Below are 12,601 nucleotides of genomic sequence, written 5' to 3'. Positions count from 1 at the left end.
AAAAATTTGGGTCCGCTACGTAGATAACACCTTTGTCATCACAAAATGAAACAAGATAGAAGTGACATTTAACATCATCAACAACACCCTCACAGGCATAAAGTTCACCAAGGAGGAAGAAACCGACAACAAACTCCTAGTAGCACACAAACCCACCAACACTCTCAAACAAAAACTAACAAACTTAAAAGACCCAGTACAACCCATGGACAAAACCAACGTCGTCTACAAATTTCCATGCAAGGACTGCCACAAACACTACGTAGGACAAACAGGAAGAAAGTTAGCCACCAGGATACACGAACACCAGCTAGCCACAAAAAGACATGACCCTCTCTCCCTCGTCTCCCTACACATGGATGAAAAAAACCACCATTTCGACTGGGACATCACATCTATCTTGGGACAGGCTAAGCAAAGATATGTCAGAGAATTCCTAGAGGCCTGGCACTTCAACCACAATGCCATAAACAAACACATAGATCTAGATACCATCTATCAACCCCTCCGAAAACAAGCAGGAAATGACATCACCAGGAACCCCATCCAGGACAAACATATAAACAGAAAACAGGAGACAACAGCTTCGTTTCACTTGGAGGTCGCCACTGATGATGTTACCAAGCCAGGTAATGAAACGCCTGGATATCAAACCTACAGCTCAGCAAGCAAACCTACACCCTAAACTTCTCTAGCTTCCCACAGGGTTCTCGGGTACACCTGATCAGGTCCTGGGGATTTATCCACCTTTACCCGTTTCAGGACATCCAGCACTTCCTCCTCTCTAAGATGGATATTTTGCAAGATGTCACCATCTATTTCCCTACATTCTATATCTTCCATATCCTTTTCTGCAGTAAATACTGATGCAAAATACTCGTTTAGTATCTCCCCCATTTTCTGTGGCTCCACACAAGGCCGCCTTGTTGACCTTTTGAGGGGCCCTATTCTCTCCCTAGTTACCCTTTGTCCTTAATGTATTTGTAAAAACCCTTTGGATTCTCCTTAATTCTATTTGCCAAAGCTATCTCATGTCTCCTTGTTTTCCTCCTGATTTCCCTCAAGTATACCCCTACTGCCTTTATACTCTTCTGAGGATTCACTCGATCTATCCTGTCTATACCTGACATATGCTTCCTTCTTTTTCTTAACCAAACCCTCAATTTCTTTAGTCATCCAGCATTCCCTATACCTACCAGCCTTCCCTTTCACCATGACAGGAATATACTTTCTCTGGATTCTCGTTATCTCATTTCTGAAGGCTTCCCATTTCCCAGCTGCCCCTTTACCTGCGAACATCTGCCTCCAATCAGCTTTGGAAACTTCTTGCCTAATACCGTCAAAATTGGCCTTTCTCCAATTTAAAACTTCAACTTTTAGATCTGGTTTATCCTTTTCCGTCACTATTTTAAATCTAATAGAATTATGGTTGCTGGCCCCAAAGTGCTCCCCCACTGACACCTCAGTCACCTGCCTGGCCTTATTTCCCAAGAGTAGGTCAAGTTTTGCACCTTCTGTAGTAGGTACATCCACATACTGAATCAGAATATTTTCTTGTACACACTTAACACGTTCTTCTCCATCTAACCCCTTAACACTATGGCAGTCCCAGTCTATGATTGGAAAGTTAAAGTCCCCTACAGTAACCACCCTATTATTCTTACAGATAGCTGAGATCTCCTTACAAGTTTGTTTCTCAATTTCCCTCTGACTATTAGAGGGTCCATAATACAATCCCAATAAGGTAATCATCCCTTTCTTATTTCTCAATTCCACCCAAATAACCCTCCCTCAGCACAGCTGTAATGTTATCCCATATCAAAAACACCACTCCCCCTTCTCTCTTGCCTCCCTTTCTATCCTTCCTGAAGCATTTGTATTCTGGAACATTAAGCTGCCAGTCCTGCCCATCCCTGAGCCATATTTCTATAAATACTATGATACCCCTGTCCCATGTTCCTAACCATGCCCTGAGTTCATCTGCCTTCCCTCTTAGGCCCCTTGCATCTAAATAAATGCAGTTTAATTTATTAGTCCTACCTTGTTCCTGCCTGCCCTGACTGTTTGACTTGCTTTTGTTCTCAACTGTACCAGTCTCAGATTGACCTCTTTGCTCACTATTTCCCTGGGTCCCACCTCCCCCACCTTACTAGTTTAAATCCTCCCGAGCAGCTCTAGCAAATCTCCCTGTGAGTGTTTTTTTTAAATCAAACTTCACCATCTATGTTCTGGTCCAAAGCTTGAGACTTCCAGATCTTCGATACTGTCATCATCACCTCTAGCTGACTGCTGCAGGGCTTATGTTATGTTGGGGAGTGTTGAATTTCTCTAAGTACACGCCTTGTGCGGGACATATTAGACAATAGAAAACAGACAAAATACACTCCTCTAAATGTAGATACAGAGGAACTTCGATTATCTGAAGGACACGGGCGTATTTTGTTCAGTTAATTGAATGCCGGATTACATAGCTAGCCAAGCATTGGGACCTTGCAATCTTGTTTGGATCATTTGAAATTCGGTTAAGTGAAGCCTCGATAATCAAGGTTCCTCTGTGGCTTCCAAGGAAGCTGTCCAGCTGTTAAGACACATCTCTAGAGCAGGTGGACCTGAACCTGGGCCTCCTGGCGCAGAGGTAAGGATGCAATCACTGCGTTGCAAGAGGCCATCATTAAGGAGCACACTGAGAGAAGGTAATAAGCAATGGATTTATTGTTTCATTGAGCAACTAGCTATTCATCTTCTGTGTTGATAGAACTTTGACAATTAACTACAGTATATTCTGACAAAACTGGTCAGAGTCTGACCAGTCAGATATTTGATAGCAATGTGGTTGATTCTTCCATGCTTAATTAAGGACAGACAAATGACACTCTAGCAAGTGACACCCATACTCATACAATTGTTGCTGCAATTTTAAAAATCAGTGTATGGCTGTAAAAAGGAATGTTATCAATTTGCTGCATGGCTGTGGCCAATTTGCCATATATCTCACCTGTATTTCACAGTACTACCAAGCCTTCTATTCAAATCATTGATATTTTCAGTAAGCAGTAAGAGTACAAGCATACAATTCTATGAGGCACAATCACTCATTTCCAGCCACTCTTAAGAAAATGCCCGTAACTCCTGCTGTCAACTTCCTCCCCACCAATTAGTTTTAATTCCGTTTACAACCGTCCCATAAATTCCATACCCTTTTCCAATCGTCTTTTTTGTGAATGATTATGTATACCACAGCCCCATCCAACAGCAGCTCTTTTGCGGATGTAACATATTAGGTTTTTGCCCCTGCAATGATTTGTCACCACTGTCAAGTGGTACAAACCATGATGTTTGAGATCACTCTTGACTTTGATAAATTCCAAGTAAAACCCTCTTTGATATAATACATTGAGTACTATTGGTCTAATGGCTGATCTATTCTAGCCATTAACAAAACCTTTCACAGGGTATTGCACAACGCTATTTAAGGAAGAAAAGTGGTCAGTGCATTGTGCAATAGTTTGTCTTTTTCTTGGAAGCACCAAGGTTTGGATGCTGGATTTGGATGTTTGGCTTCCCTATGTTTGGACACTTTATGTCAGAAAACAGTAAAATAAATTGGAGTTTGCCTATTCTCCCCGTGTCTGCATGGGTTTCCTCCGGGTGCTCCAGTTTTCTCCCACAAGCCAAAGATGTGCAGGTCAGATGAATTGGCCATGCTAAATTGCCCACGGTGTTAGGTGCGTTAGTCAGGGGTAAATATAGGGTAGGAGAATGGATTTGGGTGGGTTACTCTTTGGAGGGGCGGTGTGGACTTGTGGGGTCAAAGGACCTGTTTCGACACTGTAGAGAATCTAATCTAAACCGGCCAAGATTCCAATGACTTGTTCCTGACCTTGAAATTATATTTCTCAGATGTCTTCACTATAAGTTATAATGAGTTGATTTGTGTGCCTTTCTCTTTAGAAGGTCAGCTTCTCCATAAAATCATTGACTTAGCTTTGAAAGAGTGTAATTTACCTAAGAACTCTTCTCCTTTAGAAATCAACAATACCACTCCAATAATTTCAGGATTGTTATGACCCAGATTTTCAGATGGTTCAACAGTCCTTATTCCATGTGAGTTGCATGTGGGAACCCTGCAGAATCCCCATCTTAACAGACTCCAAAAGATTTGCCTAGGAAATTGAAGATTCTGCTGGAATGCTCTGAAAGTCTCCATTTAACTCTGTGAATTCAGAGGATTCCAGTGAAATTAAGTAAATAGTCACCCAGGAATAGTTAAACGATTAATCACTTCCCACACTCTGTATCTGATTCTCACTTCCTCTGTTTTAGAATAAAGTAGAATCCCTACAGTGTGGAAACAAACCATTTGGCCCAACAAGTCCACGCTGACCTTCCAAAGAGTACCCAGGCCCATTCCGCTACATTTACCCCTGACAAATGCACCTAACCTACACATCCCTGAACACTATGGACAACTTAACATGGCCAATTCACCTGACCTGCACATCTTCTGGACCCAACTTCGTTCCCCTACTTCTCCCTTCTCTCCCTTCTATCCTGACCTATCCTAAATACTACCTTGCTTACCTGGCCCCTTTATCACCTTGCTCCTGACACCCTACTCCCTACTGAGTTGGCACCCTACTCACCTAGCACTTTAACCCTTAACCATCTAGCACCCTACCTTCTTGGCCCCTCACCTCACTTAGCTTATCTACTAGCTGTTTGCAGCTGTCAAAATAGCTGTCTGATTCTGGACCTTTACATTTCATAAAATAACAACTGACTGCTGTGAAAAGTAGGAATGGTTTGCTTTCCTCAGTCAGTTCTGCATAAGAAGAGAACTGTCAGAAAGGAAGTACAGGTCTGTGTTTCTCAAGGAGCCTTAATTTTCTATCATAAATACAGAGCTATTTCCTTTCATGAAAAGGAAGAGGCAGAGTGACAATATTTGCAAAATTGCCATTTTCAGATAATCTGGCTCACTGTTCTAAACTTCAAATTTTCACCATCTGTGGGTTGCGAAGCCACCTATTGAAATCTATTCCTTCAGCAGAAAGGACACTAAAGGGATACAGAGTGCAGAACAGCCAATAGGAAAACTATACATTATAAGCAGTTTCTGTTTTGTACTGGTAAGAATAACTAAAGCTTCACAGGCAGGGATTTTTAGTATTCTCTTTGCCCTTTTTAATGCAGAGGCATTAGGCCAGGAATAAGTTCTCTGATGAAGTTTGGAAGCAGCTAAAATTGTTCCTTTTTAAAAAGTCATTTTATGTCATTGAAATTAGATTTTCAAGCATTAGGAGAGTTAAATATTTTTAACCACTCGCCCCCTATTGGCATTGCTATTTCGCTTTATTGTCACATGTACTCAAATGAGTACAGTGACAAACGCGCAAGTCGCAGCTTATGGTACCATCTTTGATACAAAGGCACTTGGTACAGCTATCTGCTAATATGTAACAAATCAGATTTGAAGTACAGTATATCTTTCTGTACTTCATACAGTTTAATTTTTCATAGGGTTCTGAACATTGTTTGCTTGTTAGTTGTGCAACTTAGCCTTTTGTGTGCTGCATTGGAACCTAGGTGCTTAGAAAACCTAGAAAAAAATTCTTATAACTTCCATACAGACCATACAACAATTTCTCTGTATTAATTTTGCTTGAAGCTAACCTTTGAGGCTGGTGCTTCTTGGACCCTGAGGCTTACAGATCCATTCACAAAAACAACTGCTATAACTGCAACTGTGGCTTTCCAATATTTCTTTGAGAAAAATGAATAGTGTTCATGTATGTAAATTTAGATTGATTGAATGTGTGCAACCATGGTGATCTGAATTTTATCAATATTCACTGAAAGTAATCCGTTAATATTGCTCTATGACCACACATCTAACTTCACTTATCCAATGGAAGGTCAAAGTGAGCTAAATTTAATGATTTACAATACTTTACATTTTTAGCTGAAGTTAGAATTTGCAACCAAGCCCCCAAAAAATTTCTTACAACGTATCCCCTTTACATATTTTACAGTGAGGAGTCGCATTCAACAAGGTTTGATCTCAGTTGCTGCCCGGACTGTGATAATTCATTTGGTAAACCACGTTGGCCATTATCCATTGAGTGGTGGCCCAGCAATGCTGACCAGCTTAATAAGTGAAAACCATGACAATCCTTTTACTGACTGCACTGAGCTTTCCCCTGAACTTTTTGAAAACCCTAATCTCCAGTTTTTTGTGCTGAACAGTTCAACACTTATTTCATACCTGGAAATCCCTATTGAGGACAATATCCCAGGAGGAGGGATGTCAGCTGGACTCTCGACAGCTACCTCAAATGTTAGAGTTGTGGTACGTGATATATCTGGTAAGTACTGCTGGGATTCTGCAATTCTATATGGACCACCTCACTTCTGTCAACAAAAACAAATTGCTTCCAAGGTCAGCAATCTTTGCAAAGAAGAACAGATGGCTGAACCTCACTCCAATGAAACAGAAAACGATGATGTAGATTTAAGGGAATATTTGGTACCTCAAACAAAAAGAAGGTGCGGGGAAGTAGTGCCGTCTTGGGATGTAATTCGTGATGACGAAGATGCCTTGGATGAGATGTTGCAGTACCTTGGTTCCACCAGTCCAGAATGTCTCCAGAGAGCTGGTGTGCAACTTAATATCCCTGCTGCCGCTCCTGTTTGTTTTTCAGAGAAACAGGAAAATGATGTAATCAATGAAATTCTAAAACAGTACACAGAAGAGAAGGAATTTGTAGAGAAACATGGCAATGACCAGAATATGAAAGCAATGGAGCAGGAAGAGCCATGCCCACAAGAGCCTCAGTCTGTGTTTTACTATTGCAGGATGCTGCTGAATATTCTTGGCATGAATTCATGGGATAATAGGTAAGATGTTTAAAAATATGATTTTTGATATTCATGCTTTAGAAAATAATTGTACATTTAATTTAAAAATAGTTGAGTTTGCCATCCACTTTATTGTGATGTACATAGTATTCAATTTTCCAGGGCCACTAAACAGTTTTGGAAATTATTGATTTAAATTGAATGGCTTATTCCTGTCTGATAATTTCTTCTAACTTGAAGATGAAATTCAGACTTATTCAGATTCTCCTGCTTCGAAGTTAACATGGGTGGACGTAGATAAAGTATAGTATTTCAACAATTTCTCTGTATTAATTTTGCTTGAAGCTGACCTTTGAGGCTGGTGCCTTTTGGACCCTGAGGCTTACAGATCCATTCGCAAAAAAAACAACTGCTATGACTGCAACTTTCCACTATGTGGACAGGGTTTTCTTTCAGCCTGTGAACCTTCTTCACGCTGTCTTGGGGAGCTTGCAAAAAATGGTGTCTTTCTGCACACATCTCCAGAAATTGCCACGGCACACTTTGTTTCTGCATCCTCTATGATAACTGTGCCCTTGTTCGGTTTGTGAGTTGCCCTCTGCCTTCTGGAAAGTTCTTAGATGTGCTAGAGTGGAATTCATTGCTCATCCTTGTCGAAGTACATGCCTTTCCACAGTGCTGTCTATGTTAATCGCTGGACTGGTACAGTGACTGGGTTGGCCTTCATGAGCTTTTGCCACTACTGTATAGTTTCACTGGGCATCTCCTCAGGCTTTTCTCATTCTTCTATGGTTGTATATTAGACTGGTCTTTACTTTCATCTGCTGCACTGTACTGCCATGGGTATCAGTTCTGGTGTTCGTTGCTGATTACCTCAATCTTTTTTTGTATTTGATGACTGCCATCATGCTGGGGTTGTTGACAAGTTAGTTCAAACTCTTGTCAGTAAAAATCAACAACTTTTTATTAATTATTAATTATACGAGGGTTAACCAGCGAGGACATCTGCAGAATCTGACTGACTCTGGTCCCAGTTCTGTATTGTGTGAGCTCACTATGATCTAACTACGAAGAATGCATGTAAGCAGCAACATTTAAAGTATATAGTTAATCCTTCGTTGCACAATAACTTGTGTCTAAATCTGCTTCATGGAAAGAAATGAATTATTACTTTCACATGGGAGAATCTTTTTTATTCTGTTCCTGCATTTCCAGTGGCTGGCCCTCTTGCCTTTGTGTAGTATGTAACAAATTTATAATGATCTTGAGTTTGTTACCTCCATTCCATTCCAATGCTTCCCTGTTCATCTTTCACTCTTCCATCTCGCGTAAATTTGAATTGAGCAAAAATTGTCCTACCTTTATCCTAACTGGTACGAAATCCTGCTCATTCATCACCCACCTTTAGCATGGGTAGGAAAGTAAAGTTGAGGGCACAACAAGATCAGCCATCATCTCATTAAATAGTGGAGCAAGCTCAGGGGGCCAAATGACCTTACCCTATTTACATATCAGATGTTTCAAGACCCCCAATATCACTCTTAAAATTGTCACAATTTAAATCAGTCTTTGCTCTCCCACACTCCTATCTCTGCAATCTTCTGCAGTCTAACAGTCTTCCTTGGATCTTTGGTCCTCTATCTTTGACCTCTTGTACATCTCTATCTGGTTTGCCATATCATTGACAACCATGCCATGAACTGTCTCGGCCTAAAGTTGTGCTGTTGGGATCCCTACACATCTTTTCTCACGTCTTTTATGATTATTCTTAAAACCTACCTTTGTGATCAAGCTGTTAGTCATCCAACATTCTTTTAGCTTAGTGTCAGTTTTTACCTGATTACACACCTATGGAGTGCCTTATAATGCTTACCTATGTCAAAAGCATTGTGTAAATGCAGTTTGAGAAATTGTGAATGTTATATTGAGATTGAAGCAAAACAAAGTTGTGATCTATTGAGAGAGGTTAGAAAAAACAAAGTTCTACCTCATCAGCCAGAGACAAAATTTGTTGTTCAAGTGTGTGAAGAGACGTTATGGGTGGATGAGTCAGTGTGTATAATTTTTAACAGCAGAAAAGATCTACATTCATAAGTGATGACCATATACTAGAAATTAGGAGCAAAAGTAGGCCATTCAGCACATTGAACTTGCTTTGCCATTCGGTATGATCATGATTGATTCTCTTTCTCAATCCCATTCTCCAACTTTGTCCCCATATTCCCTTGATATGTTTAATGTCCAGAAATCTATCCATTTCTTCCTTAAATATATTCAGTTACTTCGTCTACACTGTCTTATGTGGTAGAGAATTCCATAGGGTCAACAGCCTCTTGAGGAAATTTCTCTTCATTCCTAGTCCTAAATTATCTAATGTCTATCCCAAAGCTATGACCCTTTGTTCTAGATCCCCCAGCTAGAAACAATATTGCCCCTTCATCCAGTCTGTCAAGCCCTGTCAGAATTTTATGTATTTTGACAAGATCCTCTCTCATTCTTCCATATTCCAGTAAATACAAGCCTATTCAACCCAATCTCTCCTCATATGATAAATCTGCCATCCCAGAAATTGGCCAGGTGAGCCTTTGGTGAACTACATACAATACTCTAAGTGTAGTGTCACAAAGTTCCCATACAGGAGTAACAAGAATTTCTTGCTCCTTTGCAATGAAGGCCAACATATCATTTGCCTTCCTCCCTGCTTGCTGCAGTTGCGTGCTTGCTTTCATTGACTGATTTATAAATGACACGTGGGTCCATTTCCGTATTAACATTTCCCATGACCACTACATAAATGCAGGTTGTTGTAACTAGATGTTTTCTTTTTCAAACTAAAATGAATAATTTCACACTATACTGCATCTGCCATGTATTTATCCATACACTTGTCTAAATTACCTTGAATCTCCTTACATTCTCCATTTAACTCGAAACCCCACCTAGATTTGTGTTTTCAGCAAATGTGGACATATTGCATGCAATTTCTATCTACAAGACTTCTTTTCCTGTCTGCTGACCAATTCTCAATCCATACCCAAATTACCTAATCCCATATACGTTAATTTTGAGCACACTCCTTCTGTGAGAATTTTTCAAAATATTCCACATTCACTGATTGTCTGTCTTCCATTTTACTAGCTAAATTATCAAACAAAACCCAACAGGTTTGTCACACATGGTTTACCTTTTCATAAATTCATGTTGATTTTATTTAATCCTGTTAGTATCTTTGAATTGCCATCTTATTCCATCCTTTTTAATTGACTCCCATCATTTTCCCCACTACTGATGTTAGGCTAACCAGAGTAATTCTCAGTTTTCTCCCTCCTTTTTTTTTAAATGGTGTGATTACATATGCCCTCTCCGTCCCCATCTGCTGGGATTTTTCCAGAATCTAGAAAACTTTGGAAGAAGATGACTAACATCCATTATCTCCGTGGCCACAACATTTTTTACCCTGGCATGTAGGTTATCAAGACCTAGAGCTTTATCAACTTCTGGTCCCATTAATTGCCACAGCAATTTTTTTTTGCATTCTTATTAATTTCCTTCAGTTTCTTCTTCCTAGCAGACCCTTGCTATCCTGGCATTTCTGGGAAGTTATTTGTGCCTTCTATGAATACAGAACCAAAAGAGTTGTTTAATTGCTGTCCCATTTCTTTGTTCTCCATTGCCGATCCTCCAGAATTTCTGAACCTTTTACATATTATTGAAGATCTTATAGCCTGCTTTACTCTGACTTGATCCATTTTACTCGCGTATTCTTTTTCCCATCTTATTCAAACTTCTGGTTCTCCTTTGCTATATTCTAAACTGCTCCCGGCCACAGGCTTGCTACTTTTACTTGAAATCTGGCAATATCATTAGTTTCTTTTGGGTCACTGTTCCTGTTGAATCTTTGCACCAAAAATGAAAATATAACTGTTGCAGTACATTAATTTGTTCTGTAAATCTTAGCATTGCCTATCCACCATCATGCCTCTTCAGCAACTTGACTTCCAATGCCATTCCTGGCAACATCCTGATAAATCTTTTTTGAATCCTCTCGAATTTAATAATAAACTCTTCCTATAACAGGGTGACCAGAACTGTGCACAGTACTCCAGAAGAAGCCTTACCAATATCCTTTATAACCTCAACATGGCATCACACTTCTGCAGTCAAAGGTCTGACCAATGAAGGCAAGCATGCTAAAGGCCTTCTTAACTACCCTGTCTACCTGTGACACTTGCTACAAACCAGAGGGGTGGCCATGGGTACCAGCTATGCCTGCCTCTCTGTCTCCATCTGTGGCAAATTGCTAAGCATCGGCATCTATTTCAATTCCACCAACTCCCACAGTTACCTTGACTACACCTCCCAAAATGTATTTACATACTCCCAATTTCTCCACCTCTGCTGTATCTGCTCCCAGGATGAGCGATACCACTTCAGGACATCTGAGATGTCCTCCTACCTCAAGGATCAAACTATCCCCTCCCCTGTGACCAACAATGCCCTCAACCATATCTCTTCTATTTCCCACATTTTGGCCCTCAAACCTACCACTTTCCCCCTCTCCCCCCCCCCCCCCCCCCCCCCCCCAAACACCCAACCACAACAAGGATAGTGTCTCCCAGTCCTCAGATTTCTCCCCACTAATCTCCTGTACATCATCCTCTGCCGTTTCCATACGTGTAGTCTGACCCTACCATCAAAATGATATTTCCCGCCCCACCTCATGCACTTTTCACAGGGACCATTCCCTCCGTGACTCCCTCATTTGGTCCACACCCCCCACCAACCTCTCCTCCACACCTGGAACCTTCCCCTGTAGCTGCAGGAGGTGCAAAACCTGCCCTCACACCTCCCCTCTTAGCTCCATCCATGGTCCCAAATAATCATTCCACGTCTAGCAAAGATTCACCTGCATTTCCTCTAACTTGATTTATTGCATCCATTGCTCCTGATGTGGTCTCCTCTACATTGGAGAGACTGAGTGCAAAGTCAGAGACCAGTTCTGGGAACATCTATGGTCCGTACTCTCCAATCAACCCCATCTTCCAGTTGCTAGCCATTTTAACTCCCCCTTCCACTCCCCCAATGACATGTCCATCCTGGGCTTCCTCCACCATCAAAATAAGGTCACATGCAAACTGGAGGAAGAGCACCTCATCTTCCACGTCACAAGCTTACAACCATTTGGCCTGAATGTAGAATTCAGCAGCTTCCAAATCTTCCAACTCAACACCCCCACCCCACCCCACCCCAATCCTGGGTCCAACCCTTGCTCTCCGCCCTTTGGCCTGACCTAATCTTCCTTCCCATCCATCTGCTCCACCCTTCCCACTGACCAATCACAATCACCTCCTATCTACATCCATTGATCGCCATCCCACTTACCTTTGCCCTATCCCCACCCCGCTCCCTCCCCAGTCCTAATGAAAGGTTTGTCCCGAAACATCAATTCCCCTGTTCTTCTGGTGCTGCTTGACCTGCTGTGCTTTTTCCACTCTTTATCAACTCCGACCTTTCCGGCGTCTGCAGTACTCACTACCTCCAAGATAGACCAAGAGAACATGGAAATGAATGTTCTATTCAAAGTGCTTCAACTTCTGAATCTTTACTGCTCCCTGGTGGCACTACCCCTTGTTTACTACATTCACAGCCCCTTAGCTGAAATCATATGTTCTGCCTGCTGTCTTGATAACCAAATCTACCCCTGCATTGGTGCACATGGGGCAGTCTTTTGTGTGTCCTTATC

At 41.3% G+C, this 12,601-nt stretch overlaps 1 protein-coding gene across 14 annotated transcripts in view; it reads left to right on the top strand.

Moving 5' to 3' along the window:
• ralgapa1 (Ral GTPase activating protein catalytic subunit alpha 1) overlaps positions 1-12,601 on the top strand; it is a 312,978-nt gene that overhangs the window by 196,650 nt on the left and 103,727 nt on the right. For all 14 annotated transcript variants that reach the window (XM_072568885.1, XM_072568887.1, XM_072568892.1 and 11 more), the window contains one exon: positions 6,033-6,897. In XM_072568885.1, the coding sequence (XP_072424986.1) occupies positions 6,033-6,897 (865 nt within the window). The remainder of the gene's footprint in view (positions 1-6,032; positions 6,898-12,601) is intronic.

Source organism: Chiloscyllium punctatum, chromosome 4 (genome assembly GCF_047496795.1).
Source record: "Chiloscyllium punctatum isolate Juve2018m chromosome 4, sChiPun1.3, whole genome shotgun sequence".
NCBI lineage: Eukaryota > Metazoa > Chordata > Chondrichthyes > Orectolobiformes > Hemiscylliidae > Chiloscyllium > Chiloscyllium punctatum.
The sequence above is the reverse complement of the archived record's forward strand: the minus strand, read 5'-3'. Positions and strand labels throughout refer to the sequence as shown.